Here is a 24,663-nt window from a genome sequence, read left to right as displayed (position 1 = left end):
TATTTTTCTTTGATCTCTATCGTTGGCGTGTAGTTCAGTGCTAAAGTCTGTGTCTTCGGCACGTTGAGTCTATATCCTGGGTAGTATCCATATTATGTCAGTAAATCCATCAGTGTCGGAAAGCTTGTGTCTGGTTGTCTCATATATACTATCACGTCGTCTGCGAACAGTCCCAATTTATTTTCTGTTCCCCTTATCTCCACCCCTTTGATGTCTTTGGTCTATCTAATTAGTTGAGCCAGTGGTTCGATGAATACATCGAAGAGCGTCGGCGAAAGACAACAGCCCTGTCTGGTAGCTCTCTCTAGTTTAATCCGGTCCATCAAACTACCATTTACCTTAATCCTAGCCGTCGGTTCTTGATATAATGCCCTAATTGTTTTCATAGCGTTTTTGTCTAATCCAAAATTTTCCAATACTTTATATAGAAATATCCAGCTTACACTGTCGAAAGCTTTTTCTGCATCTAGGCTAACTAATACTGCACTTCCTCCTTCCTTTTGTATCTCCTCTACCACCTGCACTGTCTTCCTTATGTTATCCTGTGTCTGCCTTCCTTTAATGAATCCGGTCTGGTCTTCGTCTATAATATCTGTCATAAATCTTTTGGATATTATTGATGTATACATCTTGTAATCTACATTAAGTATGGACACAGTCTGAAACTGCTACACAGTTCTCTATCTTTCCCTTCTTTTAGAATTGTAGTAATTATGGCATCTTTCCATGAAGGTGGCATTGTGCCTTTTTCCATTGTGTGTCTGAATGCTGCTTCTAATATGGGGCTCAGTTCCTGTCTAAATGTTTTGTAGAATTCCGAGGGGAACCCGTCACTACCCGGTGACTTACTACTCTTTGCTTTACTGATCGCATTCCATACTTCCTGTTCTGTGATCTCTGCATTTAATATTTCGTTCCTTCCCTATCAATGGTAGATCTAATCTTTCTAAAAATTTCTCGATCTCCTCTTCTCCTGCCGCTATCGGTTGTGTGTATAGTTTCTTATAATATTCTTCAAATGTCTTCTCTATTTCAGCTGGTTCTCTCAGTATTTTGTTTGTGTTCGTGTCCCTTATTGTGTGTATTGTGTTCAGTTTTTGTTGTGTCCTGATTCGTCTAGCTAAAAGTCTGGTCGCTCTCGGTCCCCCTTCATAGTATGTCTGCTTCATGTATCTAGCTTTCTTCTCTATTTCTGTCAGCAGCTCTTTGTTTATCTTTCCTCTAACTTCCTTTACCTCCCTAAGTGTATTTTGGTTCTTTGAGCTTTGGTGTTCTTTCTCTAATTCTTTCAGTTTCTTTATCAAGTTCTGGTATGTCTCTATTCTAGCCCTCTTGAGTAATGCCGTCTTTGCTATCAATTTTCCCCATATTACTACCTTTAGTGCATCCCATAAAATGTTTGGGTCTACCTCTCCGTTATCATTTTCTTCTCTGTATTTAATTATGTCTTCCTTTACTTCATTAACCAAACCTTTGTTATTTAATAGTCCTACATTCAGTCTCCAAACTGTATTTCTCCGTCTACTTTTAAGATTCACTGTCAGATATATTGCCCTATGATCTGATATGTCCGTTACCCCTATCCTGCATTCTTCTACCCTGTATCTGTCCCCTGTTGTCATGAGAAAATAGTCTATCCTTGAATATGTTGTGTGTGGATGTGAATAATGTGTGTATTCTCTATCTAGTGTGTGCATTGCTCTCCATATGTCCATGATTCCTAATTCTGCCATTTGTATATTCATATATTTGCTAATGTTTGTCCTCCATTTCTTTGTGCTTGTCGTGTCTATGTCATAGTTCAGTACTACATTGAAATCACCTGTACAGATCAGGACCCCTTCCCCTTCCAACGCTATGATATCAAAGATCGTTTCAAATAGATATTTCTCACTGTCTGGTGGAGCATACACATTCACTAGTGTTACCATTTGACCTTCCATTTCCCCCTTGACCATTACATACCTCCCCTCTTTATCCCTTATTTCCCTGATCATTTCAAACTTCACTGTGTTCTTAATTAGTATAGCTACTCCTCTTCTAAGGTTCTGTTTAAAAGAACTATAGAACAGATTTCCATACCCGAATCTCTTCAGCTTTTCATGTTCTTGTGATATTAGATGTGTTTCTTGTAAGAAGATGACCTGCGCCTCCTCTTTCTTAAGTTTCGTCATCACCTTACTCCTCTTGATCAGATTATTCATACCATTCACATTTAACGACATCATTTTTATACCCTTAACTTGTGTCATATTTCTTTTCCAATTGTTTTCCCGTTCTACCCATGTCACATAAAATAATATTTGTGGTTGTAGCCTCTGCTATCTCCGTCTGATTTACATACATATAACCATAATAAACATTAATATCAACATTAACACTTTGAACTTCCATGGCAGTTGAGGGTCTCACTTGTACCCCTCTTTCCCCCGCTGGTGGGTGGGGAGTAGTGGCTCTCCTAGTGAGAGGGCTCCCCCTAGTGGCTAAAAAGTGTGCACTATATATGTCCAACTCGTTCTGTGTACAACCTGCTCCGAGCTCCCGGTCATAAGCTCTGCATTAGTCACTTTCATGTTCCCGTCTGATTGTATTATGTGTCACGTGTAATCCTGTGGTTCTTTCATGTCCGTCTCAATACATCTCCCGAATCCCCATGTCCCCTTTTTTTATTTTATTTTTTAATAACTTTCGGTATAATTATCTCGTATGTACTTTACCATCTTCTCCTTGCATAAGTCCTTTTCATGCTTTCATCTTCTTGTATTGTGTGTGTCATATGTATATCAGTCTAATGTGTCTTGAATCCCCATGTCCTTTTTTTTTTATATAACTTTTGGTATAATTATCTCGTATGTACTTTACCACTCATTGCATCAGTCCTTCTCATGTATACATTAACCTGTATTGTGTGTGTATTGTATTTATCCTCCCTTGGATCACCGTGTCCCCTCTCGTCTCCTCTCTGCCCCCCTTCTCCGTTTCTTTGCGTCTTCCTTCTCAGTTGATCTGCTTTGAATCGATTCAGATCCCATTCACCTTCCCGTTCTCCTCGCCTCCTCCTCGTCCCTCAACTCTGGTCCATCTCCTCGTTCTCTCCAACCTCTGCAACAGCGTCGGCCTCTCCTCTTCTCCTCCCGGTACCTTCCATCCTCTTCGCTTCATGTCCCTCGTCGCTTCCCTCACGCCGCCGTACACCTTTGCGCCTTCATTCCAATGGACCTTCAGCGTGGTCATTGGTGACTGAAATTTGATTCCTTTTTCCTTCAGAGTCCTTTTTATCTGAACGTAGCTCCGACGCTTTACCGCCACCTCTGTCGCATAGTCATTGTCAAAAGTTACTTTCTGTCCCTCCACCTCCATCTTCGTCTGCCAGGCTGCTCTGAGGATGCTTTCTTTGACTTCGAATTCCAAGAAATTAACTATAACTGCTCTCTGTGGTTTGTCCAACCGCGGCTTCGGTGCCAGCGTCCTGTGTGCTCTTTGAATCCCCGTCTTGTCGAGTTCTGTCATCTTCAATTCTCTTCGAATTAGGCTGTCTACATATTTGATCATAGATTCTCCTTCCATCCCTTCTTTCAGTCCCCATATTCGTATGTTGTTTCTCCTCGACCTCCCCTCGAAAGTCCATTAACTTTTCTCTCAATATGTTCTGTTGTTCGAGGGTCTCCTTTAGAATATCTTGTATATCTGTAGTCCATTCCTCGGTTTCAGCCGTCCTTCCTTCCAACATCTTTATGCCTTTCTCTTGTTCCTGTAGTTTTCCATCCATTACCTCGAGTCCCTTATCCATCTCCTCTCTGAGCTCGTCCTGGCCTTTCTTTAACTCTTCCCTGAGTCCTTCAATGTTCGCCTGGATAGCTTGTATGCTAGTTTGTAGCTCTTCGTTAGCTGCTGCGTTAGCCTGTTGGCTAGTCAACGCGCTATCTTGCATGTCTTGCGTGTTAGCTTGTACGCTAGTTTGTATGCTAGTTTGTATAGCTTGGATGTCTTTTGCGTTAGCTTGCATGCTAGCGTGTAGCTCTTGGATAGCCTTTTGGTTACTCACCGCGCCAGCCTGCATGTCATCTCGTAGCTCTTGTATGCTCGCTTGTATGTTCGCTTGCATCTTCGCCATCCAGGCGGGTTCCGCAGGCTCCATTTCTCTGTCTTCTTGAGCCATGCTCGCCTGATCCACCTCTTCCGCCATTTCCTCGGGCCGAGATCTTTCCTCCGGCGTTTGTACTTCTGGGGTCCTTTTTTTCTCGCCCTTTCTCGTGTTCATCCTTCCCGTTCTCTTATATCCTTGAATTGTCACTTTTTCTTTTGTTTTGGTTAGTTTTACTTCCTTTTTTCTATGTTTTTTGACCGGGAGCTCTGTCACTAGTCAACTACCCACACATCTCAATACCGGAAAAGTCTGCATTTCCTTTTCATGCAGTTTAATACTCTAGTGCAGTGGTTCTCAAGCTACGGGTCGCCACCCAAATTGGGGTCGCGGGTAGGTGACAGTGCATTGCACATTGGCAAGTAAAAAAAATTATTATTATGTTCTGGCTAAATATGCCTCGTTTTATAAATGTGTATTGATAACATAGTGCTGTAATAAAATGTTCTAATAAATATGCATGATCAAGTTCAACAACGTGTGCTTTTATTTTGATATTCCTTAATTTTACGTTTGAAATTACGTGACACATTAAGTGTGGGGTCCCCAAAAGAAATCCTAAATAAAATGGGGTCGCGGTATGAAAAAGTTTGAGAACCCCATCTCTAGTGTAAACCCCACACTGTAATAGATGTACACCTGGATTAGCAGAGCGCTTGCCACAAATGACATATGGAAACACAAGACACGAAACTAAACCGTGCAACTTTTGAGGAGAGACGCTAGAGATGTTCGGGACTCCTGGGACATTCTTAATGAAAAGTGACGTTGTGGTTTCATTCAGAGGTTTAGCTATAAAGGGCATCATTTTACCAACAGTGACGGGGTCTAGATACCGTAAGGTGAGAGAAGAAAGGGGAGGAGTAGGGGTGTAAATATTTGCTCCACAACGATTCGATTCGATTACGATTCTTCAGGCAACGTTTCAATGCATCATGAAATCTCTTCATTTGACCACGATTCGATTCGATGCGATTTGATGAATTTTCGATCAGTTAATTCCCCAAAAAGAATTATACACAAATGTGGCTCGGGGAACTGATTCACTCAGCATGAATGGACTATAGGTCAATAATAGGGGTGTAAATATTTGACCCCACAACGATTCAATTCGATTACGATTCTTCAGGCAACGATTCAATGCATCATGAAATATCTTGACCACGACTCGATTCGATGCGATTCGACCTTAGGTTCGATGCATTGTTACACCTCTAGGGAGGAGGGTAGAATGGCTTGAGGTCTTCGCCCAGGTCAAGTGGGTCAAGTCAGTTCACCAGCTGCATGTGTAGCTGAAAGGGTAGCAGAGTTGCGTAACAGCGGAGTGGACTGTGACTGGTTTTGGGTTGTGCTACATCATGTCTGATTGCTCTTGTCATCATCTCAGTTTTCCCAGATGAGAGATGAGATGTTCAACTCCAACCTGGTGTGCTCCTTCATCATGCTCCTCTTCCTGATGGCTGCACAGGCCCTCACCCCCGCCCCCAGGTAGACACAGGCACCACCTTTAAAACTGCTCTCAAAACACACCTTTTCACCAAGGCTTTTCCCCATTAGTTAGTTTAGATTAGATTAGGTTCATTATCCCTTACCTGCCCTCACCCCCCCCTTTTTGCCCCTATTGCCCCCTTTCCTTACCCCTCTTGATTGTGAAGCGACCTTGGGTTTCCTGAAAGGCGCTATAGAAATTTGATTTATTATTATTATTATTATTATTATTATTATTATTATTATTATTATTATTATTATTATTATTATTATTATTATTATTATTATTATTATTATTATTTATTATTATTATTATTATTATTATTATTATTATTATTATTATTATTATTATTATTATTATTATTATTATTATTATTATTATTATTATTATTATTATTGTATGTTATGTCCTCGTAGATGGAAGATAAGCTCTCTAGACCTCACATTATCATAACTCAAAAAACACAAGTCTATTTCACTCCAATGTTCACAAACGTCACAAACAAACATTAGAAACAAATATTTTCAGAGGTGGTGTAAATGGCGAGGTTCCATGTCTTCCTCTTCTGCCCCCACCTGTCTGTCCTCTGCAGGCAGTACCCAGCAGTGCTCCAGTTCTCCGTCTTCCTGATCGCCTACTCGCTGCTGTTGATGCTGGCCCTGGCGGAGGAGTTCAAGCAGGCTCCCGCGGCGCTGCAGCAGTTGTGCTGTTGGATCCACGAGAACAACGGCGCCCGCAACCTGCTCACCCTCACCGCCATCGCCATCAACTTCGGCTTGGCCTCCGTCGACATGGTGAGACACCAGGGGTGTAAAAAGTACCCAGAAATTATACTTAAGTGAAAGTATGGGTACCGTCTCAAAATCGCCCTCAAGTAAAAGTCAGAGTATCTGGCTAAAAACACACTTGAGTAAAATGACTGTTTATTCTTCTGATAGCAGGTGTTTAATCAAAGATCCCCACTTTCTAGTCTTGCACAAGGACCAATCAGCATGGGTATGGGCGGGTTCATTTTCCATTGATGGGGATTTGATTGGCTGTTTTTAAATAAAGTGCGGCCGCAGGATTAATAACGTTAACGTTAGTTCGGCCAGAGAAACAAATACACTAATTAAAATACGGTAGTTGGACTTGCGAGATTTGTACTTTGTACTTTGTAGGTCTGCATTTTAAATGTAAGGAGTAAAAGGTTTTAAAAAAAAAATCTCTGAAATGTAATTGAGTAAAAGTACAAGTATACAAACCTAATAATACTTGAGTAAAGTACAAATCCCCAAAAACTAGTATTGTAACGAAGTACAATTACTCAAGTACTTTACACCCCTGCTACTCATACTGTCTACACATTGATTGCAGGGTGGTGACTGACATTTCAACAAGCATCTTCCTCATAGTCAACAGACAGTAAACATGTAGGCGGTATGAGTGCTCTAGTGTCTTACTTTGAGTGTATCTTGAAGTGGCCTGGTGAAAAGCTAGTTTATAGTCTGTCCATAAGACTCAGACCTACAGTAAATATGCTGCTCCTTCATCCTGGAACAAGCTACAGGAGGACCTAAAATTGCCAGGGCTGATCACCCTCGGATCATTTAAATCTATCTTAAAAACCTACGAATTCAGTTCCCTCGGACAGTGCAACTGTGTTTGATAACTTGCCTGTTTGATAACTTGCCTGAAATTGGATCTTGCTGTGAATGTTTTATCTGTATTTTATTGTGGTGTTCTTTTTTATGTTGAAACTTTCTGCTGCCTTGCTTGGCCAGATCGCTCTTGAAAAAGAGATTTTAATCTCAATGATGCTTATCTGGATTAAGGATTTGATTGATTGATTGATTGACCGTAGGACTGAAGGAGTAAGACTAGATCATCCTAATTGTCTGTTGTTAGTAAACAGCTTAATTTGGGTTAAACGTCCAGTGTAAAGTCAGATGAAGGCTGGAAGTGGATAGGACAAGACAAGACAAGATAAGATATTCCTTTGTTGATCCCCGTGGGAAAATGCAGGTGTCATAGCAGCATGGGGAGGGGGGAGGGGAGGTACAAGTATGGGCAGGGTAATAGTAGAAAGACACAAATATAGGCATAAAAATAAACTCTGGGGTCTGTATGCCCTATCAGTTATATTATATGTTACCATAAATATAGGCAATAAAGAATTTGAATCTGAATGTATGCTATAATAATAATAATAATAATAATAATAATAATAATAATAATAATAATAATAATAATAATATAATAATACATCTATTTTATATAGCGCTTTTCCAGGTGCTCAAAGACGCTTCACATGGGCAGGAGAGACAAACTATGGCAAAACAAAAAAACAGAACAAAACAGAACAAAAATAATACATGACAAAATAAAATAAAACCGACAGAATTAGAGGTCAAAAGCAAGATTGAAAAGGTGGGTTTTGAGGGCTGATTTAAAAGATGTCAGGGTGTTTGCATCACGGATATGGCTGGGGAGGGCATTCCAGAGGGAGGGGGCAGCAGCAGCAAAGGCCCTGTCGCCCCAGGTCCGGAGCTTGGTCGTGGGAGGTGTTAGGAGGTTGGCATCTGCAGACCTAAGGCGACGGGTGGGCGTGTGACGGTGGAGGAGGTCGGACAGGTAGGGAGGGGCAAGGTTGTTGAGGGCTTTAAATGTGATGAGTAGTATTTTAAAATGTATCCTGTATTTGATTGGAAGCCAGTGGAGGTCGTGGAGGACAGGGGTGATGTGATCAGAGCGACGGGTGGAGGTGAGCATGCGGGCAGCAGAGTTTTGGACATATTGGAGTTTATTGAGAATAGTGTTTGGTGAGCCGTAGAGGATGCTGTTGCAGTAATCTAGTCTTGATGATATGAATGCATGAACCAGTGTTTCAGCAGCGGAGAGTGATAGGGAGGGGCGAAGACGAGCAATGTTCCGGAGGTGATAGAAGGCAGATTTGGTTATGTGGTTCACATGGGGGAGGAAAGAAAGGGTGGAGTCCAGGATGATGCCAAGGTTACGGACGTGAGTGGAGGGGGTGACAATGGTACCATCAATATTTAGGGTGAAATCCTGGGTGTGGCTGGTGAGGGATTTTGGACCGATAATGATGATTTCTGATTTATTGCAGTTTAATTTGAGAAAGTTATTTTGCATCCATGTTTTGATGTCTGTGAGGCAGGTGCTGAGGGTGGAGAGAGTGGCTGGAGTGATAGTCTTGGTGGAGAGGTAGAGCTGAGTGTCGTCTGCATAACAGTGAAAACGCAGGCCATGTTGGCGGAGAATCAGACCAAGTGGAAGGATGTAGAGGATGAAGAGCAGGGGACCAAGTACTGAGCCTTGGGGGACACCATGAGTGATGGGGGCAGTGGGGGATTTGCAGTTGTTGATAGAGATGAATTGGTGCCTGTGTGAGAGGTATGATTGGAGCAAGGTGAGGGGGATTCCGGAGATGCCAACGGAGGACTGGAGACGAGTGATGAGGATGGGGTGACTGATGGTGTCAAAAGCAGCGCTGAGGTCTAGGAGAATGAGGATGGAGAGGGAACCAGAGTCGGCAGAGAGGAGTATGTCGTTGGTGACCTTTAGAAGAGCAGTTTCGGTGCTATGTTTGGTGCGGAATCCGGATTGAAATGTGAGCTATGAGTAAGAGTACAAGTAAAAGAGTACAAGTAAACAGTATACACAAGGTGCAGTATACACAAGGTGCAATATACACAAGGTACCCTAACTGGTATGATGTATGTCATGGTGAACGTGGTGTAGTGGTAGTAGTGGTGGTGGTGTAGGTATTAACCCTGTCACCTCACAGCAAGAAGGTCCTGGGTTCGATTCCCGCTTGGGGACCAGGTTGCCGGGCCTTTCCCTTGGTCCCCGGGTGCGCCCCCACCCCTGCTCCTGGCTGCCCCCCACCCCTCCTCCTGCCTGCCCCCCACCCCTGCCCCTGGCTGCCCTTGGTGGAAAGGACGACGGGATGGGTCAAGCGTAGAGAGTAAATTTAATTGGCAACCCAAAATTGTGTGTGTTCCTGTGTGTGTGTCGCCCATCGCATGTGTGTGTCGCTGCATTACTACATTGTCAATGTGTGCGATGAATAAAGACTTCTTCAAAGTCCAGTTTAATCTTTCATCTTAATTTTAATACGCTGTAGTCCGGTGCAGGTTTTGGTGGTTTAAGAGTCAGACACACTTAGGCCATGTCCACACTAAAACGATTTTGGTCTGTTTCGTTTTCATTTTTAAAAAGTTTTCCGTAAACACGAAATAGTTTTTAAAAAAACAAGTGCGTCCTAATGAGAACACTGAACCGCTGAAACGCTGCCGAAAAAAAAAACACCAAAAGCAGAGAAGAAGAATGGAGCATGCGCAGTTTGCACCTACCTGCGCCTATCTACCGCCAATAAAAACAGAAGAAGAGAAGGACAACACTAGTGTTGTTGTGCCGTCCGGTTTTGTGCTGACCTACTTTTCCAGAGACACACGGCGCAACGTACTTCGGGAGTAGAGAGAGAGAGAGAGAGAGAGAGAGAGAGAGAGAGAGAGAGAGAGAGAGAGAGAGAGAGAGAGAGAGAGAGAGAGAGAGAGAGAGAGAGAGAGAGAGAGAGAGAGAGAGAGAGAGAGAGAGAGAGAGAGAGAGAGAGAGAGAGAGAGAGAGAGAGAGAGAGTTCACTTTGTCATCAGGGGGATGTTGAGACAGAACCTCACTTCCTACTATACTGTGAGAAATACAAGGATCTAAGAGAAGTTTTCTTTTATAAAATAAATAAAATTGATCCACAGTTTATCCATCTCCCTGATAATCAAAAGCTGTTATATATATGTGGGGAGAAAAGTCAGTGTACAGTATTAGCTGCAAAATATGTAGATGGTTGTCATACAATAAGAGAACAAGCCCTGTAAATACATGTATCTGGGTGGCTACATCTGTAAAATGACTACCCGATTGAATGATTATTTTGTAATTTAATATGTTTCTGTTGATTGTTTTACTTATTGCTAATATTATGGTATGTTTTATTGCTTAATAATATATATGTTATTGTTTGTATGTTGGACTTGCTTTGGCAATAAGTATGTTGATATTTCATGCCAATAAAGCCTATTTGAATTGAATTGAGAGAGAGAGAGAGAGGGAGAGAGAGGGCGTCTTCAGAATTGCGCACTCTGGGACCTGGTATCAAAAAGCACCGTCTTCAGGCTGCCAGAACGCAGTTCCGTGTGGCAGAACGATGCAAACGATCAAATACTCTGCCTGAAACGACCAAAATCGTTTTAGTGTGGACATGGCCTTAGTGGTCAGACACGCCACGCCACATGTCTCTGTTTCATTGCAAGAGTACCTCTTCCTACTGTTTTTACACAACAATCTGTCTCATATATTCCGCTGCTCTGTGCTCCTTGACTCCAGATGTGGTGCCTTGTGAGAGACAGGGCCACGGTGGTGCCTGAGGTGACGGACAGGGCCGCTACAGCCACGCCAACCCAGTGGCCCACTGTCTGCACTTACCCTGAGGTGAGAACAATGTGTAACGTGTGCACTGAAGAACCACTTAACTCATGTAACGTCAATCCAAACCACTTGGGGGTGTGAATGTGATATATCACATATATGAGAGGCACTCGACCTTCCAAATGTCCATTCTCCCATTGTTTGACTATATGGTGATATGTCATTTACATGCATGCAAAGCAAGAGTGTCCACGCTGGGTTCAAGTTGCACCAGAACCTTCTCTTTTGTGCCTCCCAGCCGTTCAATAAGAAATAAATCCACTAACTAATCACTAACCCTAAGCTTGCAGGCAATACAGGTCAATTGAGACAGGCCAATACAGTGGCTTGTCTCGTGAATGTAGAGTGGATTTGTGCAAATGTGTGCTCAACCACACTGCTCACCTGACTGCTGTCACTGTCGTATGTCCTCACTGTTGTATCTCCTCCCTTTTCTCCCTTCCTTCTTTTAATAATAATAATAACTTTATTTGTATAGCTCTTTTCATACAGAAATTGCTGTGCAAAGTGCTTCACAGCAGTAAACATTACAGACATAAGCAAGCATAAAAAAGATAGAGAGGTAGCAAGGTAAGGTAAATCACAGTGTTTCACATTAGGATCTACTGTAGCATCCCAATAGGCCTCTCTGTTTACGGTTTCATTCAGTTTAAAAACAGGCAATACTAAAAAATAATAAAATAGAATAGACAGAGTAAAGAGTGTGATCAAATAGTTCAATGAAAATATACAATAACAGAGCATCGCTCATAACACTTAATAGAACAACAGAGCAGTGCATCGCTCTTAACACTTTTCATCTCTTCTATGTTCTCTCTCTCCCCTCTCCCTTCTCGCTCCTCGGTTGGGCCTGGTGTGTAGTTCTTTGTGTTGTGCGGGGTGATCGCCATGGTGACCTGCGCGGTCTTCCTGCGTCTGAGCTCCCTGCTGAAGCTGGCCGTGCTGCTGCTGGTGATGACGGTCTACTCTTACCTCATCCACCTGTCCTTCCACCTGTCCTCCGGCCACGACACCACACACAGGTCAGTGACCTCATCCACCTGTCCTTCCACCTGTCCTCCGGCCACGACACCACACACAGGTCAGTGACCTCATCCACCTGTCCTTCCACCTGTCCTCCAGCCACGACACATTTACATTACATTTACATTTAGTCATTTAGCTGACGCTTTTATCCAAAGCGACTTACAAGTTATGTACGACAAAACATCAGGAAGGGTACAACTCTTATCAGCTGAGTAACAATGTTCATCAAAGTGTTGAGTGCTACAGTGTAGGTTAGTTTATTAGGACAAGTGCATGACAGTAAGGTTAGTTAGGGTTAGATATTTTTTTCTTTTTTCTTTTTAATTCAGATAATGGTTGAAGAAGTGCGTCTTTAGTCGACGGCGAAAGATTGGACGGGTTTCGGCTGTCCTAACTGGGGTGGGTGGTTCATTCCACCATTGTGGGGCAAGGACTGAGAATAGGCGACTTCTCTTTGATGACCCTCCCGGAGCTTGGATAGGAGTAGGTCTGAGGCGGCCAGAAGATGCAGAGTGTAGGGGTCTTGAGGGTGTGTAGATAGAAACCATTGACCGGAGGTAGGCGGGAGCGGTTCCCTTTGCCGCACGGTATGCCAGGTCGAGGGCCTTGAAGCGGATTCGTGCAGCAATGGGGAGCCAGTGCAGGTCCCTAAGAAGTGGGGTGACATGGGCCGACTTCGGTAGGTTTGAGATCAGGCGGGCCGCTGCGTTCTGGATGAAGGTCAGTGTGTGGTGCCGCACGCACGCACACACACACACACACACACACACACACACACACCACACACATATACACACATACCACACCACACACATGTGATGACACACAGCTCTGCCTTTCCACCAAGACCATCACTGCCCCCACCCACTCCACCCTCATCACCTGCCTTTCTGACATAGAAATCTGGATGCAAAAAAACGTTCTTAAACTCAACTGTGACAAATCTGAACTACTCATCATTGGCCCAAACTCCCTGACCCGCCCCACCCGGGATTTTTCAGTCAACATCGACGGCTCCATTGTCACCCCCTCCACCCACGTCCGCAACCTGGGTATCATTCTCGACCCCACCCTCTCCTTCCTCCTGCATGTAAACCAGATCACAAAAAACGCCTTCTTCCACCTCAGGAACATTGCCCCCGACGCCTACGGCCCTCACTATCCTTCTCTGCTGCTGAAACACTGACCCATGCACTCATCACTTCCCGACTGGACTATTGCAACAGCATTCTGTATGGCACATCCACCAAAATCCTCAACAAATTACAATACGTCCAAAACTCTGCTGCTCGCATGCTCACCTCCACCCGCCGCTCCGACCACATCACCCCCATCCTCCATGATCTCCACTGGCTCCCCATCATATACAGGATTCAGTTCACAATTCTACTCATCACCTACAAAGCCCTCAACAACCTGGCCCCCTCCTACCTCTCTGACCTCCTTCTCCACCACACGCCAACCCGCTGCCTCAGGTCCGCAGATGCTAACCTCCTCCAACCCATCAGGACTAAGCTCCGGACCTGGGGGGCGACAGGGCCTTCACTGCAGCTGCCCCCACCCTCTGGAACCCAACCACATCCGTCATGCAGACACCTTCTCATCATTTAAAAAAGCCCTCAAAACCCACCTTTTTACCCTTGCATTCAAGCCTTGAACTCCTTCCTCTCTCACCTTTTATATAATTTCTTTTAACTGTATTGTTTATTTTGCTCTGTAAGTCTTTGAGCATTCGGAAAAGCACTATACAAAATTGATGTATTATTATTATTATATACACACACACACATACCACACCATACACATATATACATACACACATACCACACCACACACATATACACATACACACACACACACACACACACATACCACACCATACACATATATACATACACACACACACATACCACACCACACCACACACACATACCACACCACACACATATATACATACATACATACACACACACACACACACTCATATCAACATTGTTGTTCATATTTCTATTTCCTTACCCTCCACACAGATCTCATTATCTCAGGAGAAAAGGAATCTCCATCCTCCTCATGGCCATGTTTCTGGTGGCTGTATTTTACAATGGACGACAGGTACTGTTCATCATGTTGTCTGCCTAAATCTTTAGTGAGCAAACAGAGAGATGTTATTTAGCTGGGAACCCACCAAGAACCCATGTGTCCATAATGTCTGGGGTTCATTTTAGCTCAAGAGCAACTACACCGTTGTAGGCATTGTGTAATAATTAAAAACTGTCCTTCACTTGGATATGAATGTTAGGCTACTGTTAGGCTGAGCATGCAACCTTCAAGATCCAAATACATTTTTGAACGTGACATTGCTGGCATCTACATGCCATAAAAAGACACGTCACACGTTATTTAACCAAAACGATACGCCAGAGGGCCACATTTTTTGTATTTTGTATGAGGCACCTTTAGTGTGGACATCAGTGCTGTTTGTAGTTTTCACGCCACAGCATACCTTAGCCAGGTATTTATTTCAGGCAATTCTGCACAAGACTGTGGTGCTTGCTGATTGGCTGCTGCTTGTTCTCCAGTGGGAGGCCACGGCCAGGCTGGACTTCCTGTGGCGTCTGCAGGCCCAACAGGAAGTGGAGGACATGAGGGAGCTGAGGGAACACAACGAGTGTCTCCTGCACAACATCCTGCCGGCGCACGTGGCGCGACACTTCCTGGAGAGGAACAGGAATGATGAGGTACAGAGACACTTCCTGGAACAGGAACGATGAGGTCACTTCCTGTAGAGGAACGATGAGGTCACTTCCTGTAGAGGAACAATGAGGTACAGAGACACTTCCTGTAGAGGAACCATGAGGTCACTTCCTGTAGAGGAAAGATGAGGTCACTTCCTGTAGAGGAACGATGAGGTCACTTCCTGTAGAGGAACGATGAGGTACAGAGACACTTCCTGTAGAGGAACCATGAGGTCACTTCCTGTAGAGGAACGATGAGGTCACGTCCTGTAGAGGAACGATGAGGTACAGAGACACTTCCTGTAGAGGAACCATGAGGTCACTTCCTGTAGAGGAACAATGAGGTCACTTCCTGTAGAGGAACGATGAGGTCACTTCCTGTAGAGGAGCGATGAGGTAACATCCTGTTAGAGGAACGATGAGGTCACTTCCTGTAGAGAAACGATGAGGTCACTTCCTGGAGCGGAACGATGAGGTACAGAGACACTTCCTGTAGAGGAACGATGAGGTCACTTCCTGGAGAGGAACGATGAGGTACAGAGACACTTCCTGTTAGAGGAACGATGAGGTCACTTCCTGTAGAGGCACGATGAGGTCACTTCCTGTAGAGGAACGATGAGGTACAGAGACACTTCCTGTAGAGGAACGATGAGGTAACTTCCTGTAGAGGAATGATGAGGTCACTTCCTGTAGAGGAATGATGAGGTACAGAGACACTTCCTGTAGAGGAACGATGAGGTCACTTCCTGTAGAGGAACGATGGGGTACAGAGACACTTCCTGTAGAGGCACGATGAGGTCACTTCCTGTAGAGGTACGATGGGGTCACTTCCTGTAGAGGAACGATGGGGTACAGAGACACTTCCTGTAGAGGCACGATGAGGTCACTTCCTGTAGAGGTACGATGAGGTCACTTCCTGTAGAGGTACGATGGGGTACAGAGACACTTCCTGTAGTGTAGAGGAACGATGAGGTCACTTCCTGTAGAGGAACGATGAGGTACAGAGACACTTCCTGTAGTGTAGAGGACCGATGAGATCACTTCCTGTTAGCGGAATGATGAGGTCACTTCCTGTTAGAGGAACGATGAGGTCACTTCCTGTAGAGGAACGATGAGGTCACTTCCTGTAGAGGTACGATGAGGTACAGAGACACTTCCTGTAGAGAGGAACGATGAGGTCACTTCCTGTAGAGGAACGATGAGGTCACTTCCTGTAGAGGAGTGATGAGGTACAGAGACACTCCCTGTAGAGAGGAACGATGAGGTAACTTCCTGTAGAGGAGCAATGAGGTCACTTCCTGTAGAGGAACGATGAGGTACAGAGACACTTCCTGTAGAGGAACGATGAGGTCACTTCCTGTAGAGGAGCGATGAGGTCACTTCCTGTAGAGGAAAGATGAGGTACAGAGACACTTCCTGTAGAGGAACGATGAGGTCACTTCCTGTAGAGGAACGATGAGGTACAGAGACACTTCCTGGAACAGGAACGATGAGGTCACTTCCTGTAGAGGAAGCATGAGGTACAGAGACACTTCCTGTAGAGGAACGATGAGGTACATGTCATGGTGGCTTAGTGTGAATCGTTTGCCTAATGAAAATGTTCTCCTAATTCTTACAAAAAAAATTACCAAAATATATAGTGGTCTAATATATACAGTAGTTAATTATAAGTCAGTCCATCGTGAAAAAATTATCAAGGACTGTGTGTTCCTTTCCTATGGATGTGAAGCCTGAGGAGAAGGTTTAATTCTCTGTTATGACCAGCACCACCTACTGAATAATTGAACTGAGTAATTATGTTGTGAAACATTTAGGATGGTGTTTGGAAGGTGCTACATGTGATTTATGATTTATGCATTATGAATGATTATTAACACATTGAGTGCCACGCCCCTTCCGGGAAGTGACCTGGCCTTGCCATCCATTAAGCCCATGTAAACGTAGTTGTAGTTTGTAGAGCTAAACCTATATTTTATAGTATAGCTATGGGTCTAATAACGCCGTCGAGTCTCAGTGAGTTGCTTCTGGTCAACGTGCAATTTTTCTTTTTCTTTTTTCATCCGTACATTTCCGTTTTATACCGTTTTGAATATGAATATAGTTTGGTTGCTTCTGAATAATTCCAGGGAAAATACACGAAAACAGCGTTTTTGTGTAATTCAATAAACACGTTGTAATTTTTCGCCTGATTATCGGATCTTCCTGAAATCAACGCTAGATCATCATTATTATCCTTCCTCGTGCAAGCATGCAATGTGGTTTAAACCGGCGCCCCCCCTCCCTGCAACCCAACAGCAGACAGCCACACACATAAAACACAGATAGCTTCAATCGCGGTAGAAATAAATATCAGATCAACGCAAGCTTTCATATATAGTGTCCTTACCTGGTATCTGATGTAATGCAAAAAAAAGAATCCAATTATCTGATCGCCATTCCAGTTATCCACAGCAATCCTGTCTCCGACATCGTTGGGCATTGCACTTCAACGGGCGGGCGGGGTCAGTAGTCCAAACCATCCCTACAAGCGTGTGTTTTGCCGGAGTGTTTAGGACCCGCCCCCACGCCGCAGCTCGGTAGAGAAAAGAAACTAACCCGTTTCTAACGGGGTGCAATAATGGCCGAAGGCGTTAGAGGGCGGTATAAGACCGTCTGCCAGCTCAGACACACTCAGAACAATAGCGAATAAAAGAAATACCGTGAGAAAAACGTAGATCTACATTTCCGGCATTCAACGATTGGGCGACAGAAATGTAGTTCTACGTTTTCGGCAACCAAATGGTTAATGAATAATAATTAAAAAAAAAGATAAATTATATATATATATATTTTTTTACATATCCTATGAATGAATGAAAACTTTATTTAACACATTGCAGAATGGGTACAATACAGTACGGCTCAATACACACAATTGTTAAGGGGATGCAGACCTGAGAAAGACGTTTGTCTTGTTTACATCAGGGTCCCCCCCTAGTGACTCTTAAACTTCATGCTAACAGGGGCGCTCCAGTAGCACACCACAGTCGCGAAGCGGTCGCCCCGGGTTCGTTTCCCAGACCCGGTGGCCATAAGCCGCATGTCTTCCCCTCTTCTCCTCCCGTTTCACCCTCTCTCCTCTGTCGGTCCTGCGTGCCCAAAAGGTCCTGCGTGGCCAGAAAAAGCTGAAAATGCTATAAAAAAAAAATTAAATAAAAAATAAATAAAAAACTTCATGCTAACAAATGCTAACAATTTATGCTCCCAATATCTCAAAAAACAATATAGTGGTGCAAACATAGTGGTGCAAGTGCTTTTTGGATGGACTGAAACTCCCAGTTCGTAACGAAACAGATATGTGTGTCTCCCTTATTAAACCTAATATAATATAATCATTGACCTGGATATTGACATTTGACTCCCTGTTTTAGGACCTCTACTCTCAGTCCTATGACGAGGTGGGAGTCATGTTCGCCTCCATCGCGGGGTTCGACGACTACTACGAGCAGAAGGAGATCAGACACGAAGGCGTGGACTGCCTGCGACTGCTGAACGAGATCATCGCTGGCTTCGATGAGGTGAGAAATATCTTTATATAATGGAAGGAAGGAATCTCTGTCTGCGTGTGTGTGTCTGTCCTTCGCTTGTCTCGAAAACCGGCTTCACGTTTTGTGGGTGTTATCGCTGAGGTGTCCAATCTGGTGCCATTTGGCCAGATGGTGGCGCTATAGTGTGTGTGTGTGTCTAGTGTTCATCCGAGCCACCTCATCCATGTATTGCTGAGGACCCGAGGGAGTGCAGTGTCAAGTGTGAAGTCGATCAGAAGAGCAGGTCTCAACGCCGCAAGCTGCACCGCTGTCTCACAGCCTCACAGCACGAAGGTCCTGGGTTCGAACCCCGGATCACAAGTTTAAACTTTAAATTTCTTAGGATGATTTAATCTTTGCGTATGTCAAAATGTATTTGAACTACATCTTTTTGAAGCAGTATGAACTAAATGTAAGCCGAGAAGATCCATTATTGTAAATATGTCTCCCTCTCGCTCTCTCTCTCTCTCTCTCTCTCTCTCTCCTCTCCCTCTCTCTCTCTCTCTCTCTCTCTCTCTCTCTCTCTCTCTCCTCTCTCTCTCTCTCTCTCTCTCTCTCTCTCTCTCTCTCTCTCTCTCTAGTTGCTGGAGGAATCCTACTTTCACTTTGTGGAGAAGATCAAGACCATTGGCAGTTGTTACATGGCAGCCTCTGGCTTGGCTCAGACAGACAGGTGAGTCACAACCAGCACATCACCCCCCCCCCCCCCCCCCCCCCCCTCATACACCTCCACTGGCTTCCCGTAAAATCTCGTGTCACCTTCAAGATCCTCCTGCTCACATATAAATCCCTACACACCACCGCCCCCATCAGGGACAGGGCTTTTAGTGTCGCTGCTATCCCCCCCCCCCCCCCCCCCCCCATTGGAACTCCCTCCCCGTCGACATCCGAAATGCGAACTTTCTCGCCCACTTTAAAAACCTGCTGAAAACCCACCTCTTCACTCAGGCCTCTGGTCTCTGATGCTCCTGAGCATCCTATCTCATTCTGTTTGTTCTATTTTGTTTTGTTCTGTTGTTGTTCTGTTCTGCTTGTTCTGTTTTGTTTTTGTAATTTGTTTCTCAGTTTAGGCCACCGTTATCCCTCTCCCCCCTCCCCCTTTTTTGTAAGTGTCTTGGGTATGTGAAAGGCGCTATATAAATCCAAGCCATTATTATTATTAACAATAGAATAGAACCCTGGTTTACTTACTCACTTTTCATTTACAATAACATAACTAGGCTACACACATATACATACACATTATGCACACACACACACACACGCTTAATCAGTAACTCACTCATTTTACTCACACAAACACACACTCATTCTCACCCACCCACTAACTCACTCGCTGTCTGTCTCCGTCATTCATTCCCTCCCTCTCTTATTCTCTCTCATTTTCTGTTTCTCTCTCTCTCTCTCTCTCTCTCTCTCTCTCCTCTCTCTCTCTCTCTCTCTCCTCTCTCTCTCTCCTCTCTCTCTCTCTCTCTCTCTCTCTCTCTCTCTCTGTCTCTGTCTCTCTCTGTGTGTGTTTCTCTCTCTCTGTCTCTCTCTCCCTGTCTCTCTCTGTGTCTCTCTCTGTCTCTCTCTCCCTGTCTCTCTCTGTATCTCTCTCTGTGTCTCTCTCTCTCTCTCTCTCTCTGTCTCTGTCTCTCTCTCTCTCAGGGGCGTATGGATGAGTGGAACCACCTTAGTGAGCTGGTTCTATTAGCTCTGGCCATGCAGGAGACCTTGAAGGAGATCAACAGAAGCTTATCCAAGAACTTTCAGCTACGTGTGGGTGAGTGGCCATCGCTACACTCACTCACTCACTCACTCACTCACTCACTCACTCACTCACTCACTCACTCACTCACTCACTCACTCACTCACTCACTCACTCACTCACTCACTCACGTCACTCACTCACTCACTCACTCACTCACTCACTCACGCAGTCACTCAGTCACACAGTCACTCAGTCACGCAGTCACTCACTCTCTCACTCACTCACACTCACTCACTCACTCACTCACTCACTCACTCACTCACTCACTCACTCACTCACTCACTCACTGTGTGGTGCAGACTTGATATTTAATTTAGCTGCATAGTCTGTTTGAGGTTGTATGCTGTGTCACCTTTGAATCCTAGAAACCAGTTTCATGTGGAATACAGCAGGCGACTGTATAGCTTTATTACCATTATGACATGAGACGTAGTGTGACAGGGTCAGTAGTGGCTGGAGAAGCTCTCTCTCTCTCTTTCTGTCTCTCTCCTCGTCTCAGTGTCTCTCTCTCCTCGTCTCAGTGTCTCTCTCCTCATCTCAGTGTCTCTCTCCTCATCTCAGTGTCTCTCTCCTCGTCTCAGTGTCTCTCTCCTCATCTCAGTGTCTCTCTCCTCATCTCAGTGTCTCTCTCCTCGTCTCAGTGTCTCTCTCCTCATCTCAGTGTCTCTCTCCTCATCTCAGTGTCTCTCTCCTCGTCTCAGTGTCTCTCTCCTCATCTCAGTGTCTCTCTCCTCATCTCAGTGTCTCTCTCCTCATCTCAGTGTCTCTCTCCTCATCTCAGTGTCTCTCTCCTCGTCTCAGTGTCTCTCTCCTCATCTCAGTGTCTCTCTCCTCGTCTCAGTGTCTCTCTCCTCATCTCAGTGTCTCTCTCCTCGTCTCAGTGTCTCTCTCCTCATCTCAGTGTCTCTCTCCTCATCTCAGTGTCTCTCTCCTCAGCTCAGTGTCTCTCTCCTCATCTCAGTGTCTCTCTCCTCATCTCAGTGTGTCTCTCCTCATCTCAGTGTCTCTCTCCTCGTCTCAGTGTCTCTCTCCTCATCTCAGTGTCTCTCTCCTCATCTCAGTGTCTCTCTCCTCGTCTCAGTGTCTCTCTCTCCTCATCTCAGTGTCTCTCTCCTCATATCAGTGTCTCTCTCCTCGTCTCAGTGTCTCTCTCCTCATCTCAGTGTCTCTCTCCTCGTCTCAGTGTCTCTCTCCTCATCTCAGTGTCTCTCTCCTCATCTCAGTGTCTCTCTCCTCAGCTCAGTGTCTCTCTCCTCGTCTCAGTGTCTCTCTCCTCGTCTCAGTGTCTCTCTCCTCGTCTCAGTGTCTCTCTCCTCATCTCAGTGTCTCTCTCCTCATCTCAGTGTCTCTCTCCTCGTCTCAGTGTCTCTCTCCTCAGCTCAGTGTCTCTCTCCTCATATCAGTGTCTCTCTCCTCGTCTCAGTGTCTCTCTCCTCATCTCAGTGTCTCTCTCCTCGTCTCAGTGTCTCTCTCCTCATCTCAGTGTCTCTCTCCTCATCTCAGTGTCTCTCTCCTCATCTCAGTGTCTCTCTCCTCATCTCAGTGTCTCTCTCCTCGTCTCAGTGTCTCTCTCCTCATCTCAGTGTCTCTCTCCTCATCTCAGTGTCTCTCTCCTCATCTCAGTGTCTCTCTCCTCGTCTCAGTGTCTCTCTCCTCATCTCAGTGTCTCTCTCCTCATCTCAGTGTCTCTCTCCTCGTCTCAGTGTCTCTCTCCTCGTCTCAGTGTCTCTCTCCTCGTCTCAGTGTCTCTCTCCTCATCTCAGTGTCTCTCTCCTCATCTCAGTGTCTCTCTCCTCGTCTCAGTGTCTCCCCCTGCAGTTCCATAATGAACCCACAGCCACAGTCTGAGAACCACTGTTGTATCCTAGTCTAAAATTTAAAGCACTGTTCAAGAAAATAAATGGTCAAGTATTCGATCGAAAGGAGCCGTAGTCGACTGCCAACCTCTTAGTCGAATGCAAAAAAATATATATATATATAATTTCTTTTTATTATTATTTTTTTTTATTGTATCATTCTTTCCAAAAGCAAAGAGGCCTAGAAGTGTGGCTAACGCTAAAGGCGCCTATACCAGAGAGGCTAACTGCCTAAGAAAACGGGCACAGAGGCACTGAAAGAGGATTTCACCCGTCTAATGAACACACTAGACTAGACAAATATCAAGACGTATACATCAATGGACCAATTGCATGCTTTCGCAGAGGACAAGGAGCCTTCAGTCGACTCCTTCAGACATTAAGCACCCCCCACAGCCCAAATGGAATGATACAAAAAAGAAAATATATATTTATAATTTTCTTTTCAAAAGTCGACTACTGGGTATATCTTATATAAAACAACTAACCAAAAGGTGATCCCATTGGATGTGCCCTGACAATTAATGCTTGTATATCTTATCGTGTGTTGTCATGTTTGTTTATATGTTTGTTTAAAAAAGAATAAAAAAATAAAATACAAAAAAGTCGACTACTGGCAAATTTTGGCCAATCAAAGTCGACTATACAAATCCTTAGTCGGGGACAGGCCTATAGTTCCTTGTAATCAAAGGGAAATGTAAACAATCCATTGGAAAAACCCTCCCGTGACATGTCTCCCTGGACAGGCATAGCTCACGGACCGGTGGTCGCCGGGGTGATCGGTGCCACCAAGCCCCAGTATGACATCTGGGGCACCACCGTAAACCTGGCCAGCCGCATGGACAGCACCGGGGTGAGCGGCCGCATCCAAGTGCCGGAGCCCACGCGCAGGATCCTGGCCGAGTGGGGCTTCGTCCTCGAGCTGCGGGGGGACATCTTCGTCAAGGGGGTGAGTTGTCCTGAAGTCTTCGTCAAGGGGGTGAGTTGTCCTTGAAGTCTTCGTCAAGGGGGTGAGTTGTCCTTGAAGTCTTCGTCGAGGGGGTGAGTTGTCCTGAAGTCTTCATCAAGGGGGTGAGTTGTCCTTGAAGTCTTCATCAAGGGGGTGAGTTGTCCTTGAAGTCTTCGTCGAGGGGGTGAGTTGTCCTGAAGTCTTCATCAAGCGGGTGAGTTGTCCTGAAGTCTTCGTCAAGGGGGTGAGTTGTCCTGAAGTCTTCATCAAGGGGGTGAGTTGTCCTGAAGTCTTCGTCAAGGGGGTGAGTTGTCCTTGAAGTCTTCATCAAGGGGTTGAGTTGTCCTGAAGTCTTTGTCAAGGGGGTGAGTTGTCCTGAAGTCTTTTCATCAAGGGGGTGAGTTGTCCTGAAGTCTTCATCAAGGGGGTGAGTTGTCCTGAAGTCTTCATCAAGGGGGTGAGTTGTCCTGAAGTCTTCATCAAAGGGGTGAGTTGTCCTTGAAGTCTTCATCAAAGGGGTGAGTTGTCCTGAAGTCTTCGTCAAGGGGGTGAGTTGTCCTGAAGTCTTCGTCAAGGGGGTGAGTTGTCTTGAAGTCTTCATCAAGGGGGTGAGTTGTCCTGAAGTCTTCGTCAAGGGGGTGAGTTGTCCTGGAGCGTTCTGTGAGGGCTGCGGGTGTTTGGGTCACAAGCAGATAATAGGGACTCTTAAAGTTATTCATGTAACGTATGCCCTCGTGGCACACCGCATAGTGCCTCGCACACCTACGCGGCCGTCCCGGGTTCGCTTCCCGCTCCCGGGGGATCATTTGACGCATGTCCTCCCCACATCTTCTCCCGTTCTCCTTCTCCTCTGTCGGTCTTGTATGGCCAGAAAAGCTGTAAAAATGCTAAAAATAAATCTTAATATTTTTTTTAAAAGTATGCATAATGTTGTGTTAATTCCACGACAAGAGATATTTTTTGGGGGGGGGGAAACCCAGCATATATCGGTATCGGTTGATATTGGTATAGGAAATTAAGAGTTGGACAATATCGGATATCGGTAAAAAAGCCAACATCGAACATCCCTACTTGTAAATGATGGTAATCAATGTCCTCCTCCTCTCATCCTACAGGTAAGTGAACGCCAAGGGAAGATCCGCACCTACTTCATCTGCACCAAGCGGAGTAAGAGAGCCAAGGACAGCATGGCGGGCCGCTCGGGGGCGCGGTCGGGGGGCCGCACCACGCTCGCCACCCTGGTGTTCGGTCTGGTGCAGGCCCGAAACAAGGAGAAGATGAGAGAGGCCAACGGCGGGTTCAGTAATCAGTGTTGAGGGACCTCTCTGGGTCCATGTGGTCCAGTGGAGGAGGAAGTCCCTTCAGAACCGGGCCTCAAAGTGGGAGAGTGGCCTTTGACATGCTGCCCCATGCACTTTGTGCAAAGAGAAGGCAGCTTCCAGATCTAATGTGGGGGTTTTCTGCCTTTTCTCAGTCCTTGCCCCACAATGGTGGAATGAACTACCCACCCCAGTAGGGCTGACCCCTATTAGTCGATTAGTCGACTAATCGGTCGAAAGGAGCCGTAGTCGACTGGCCAACCTCTTAGTCGAATATAATAAAAAATTATAATAAAAAATATTTATAATTTTTATTTATTTATTTTTATTTTTTTATCATTC

At 45.0% G+C, this 24,663-nt stretch overlaps 1 protein-coding gene across 1 annotated transcript in view; it reads left to right on the top strand.

Moving 5' to 3' along the window:
- Window positions 1-24,318, top strand: part of LOC311241678 (adenylate cyclase type 8-like) — a gene marked incomplete at both ends in the record, with an annotated part of 83,783 nt that extends 59,465 nt beyond the window's left edge. The window contains 12 exon segments of the mRNA XM_084330555.1: window positions 5,532-5,632; window positions 6,226-6,427; window positions 11,016-11,120; window positions 11,979-12,139; window positions 14,174-14,255; window positions 14,723-14,881; window positions 18,289-18,435; window positions 19,026-19,104; window positions 19,107-19,117; window positions 20,095-20,209; window positions 22,800-23,002; window positions 24,118-24,318. Of these exon segments, the coding sequence (XP_084186681.1) occupies window positions 5,532-5,632; window positions 6,226-6,427; window positions 11,016-11,120; window positions 11,979-12,139; window positions 14,174-14,255; window positions 14,723-14,881; window positions 18,289-18,435; window positions 19,026-19,104; window positions 19,107-19,117; window positions 20,095-20,209; window positions 22,800-23,002; window positions 24,118-24,318 (1,566 nt within the window).
- Window positions 24,319-24,663: the final 345 nt, after the last annotated feature.

Source organism: Notolepis coatsorum (genome assembly GCF_963971535.1).
Source record: "Notolepis coatsorum genome assembly, chromosome: 15".
NCBI lineage: Eukaryota > Metazoa > Chordata > Actinopteri > Aulopiformes > Paralepididae > Notolepis > Notolepis coatsorum.
The sequence above is the reverse complement of the archived record's forward strand: the minus strand, read 5'-3'. Positions and strand labels throughout refer to the sequence as shown.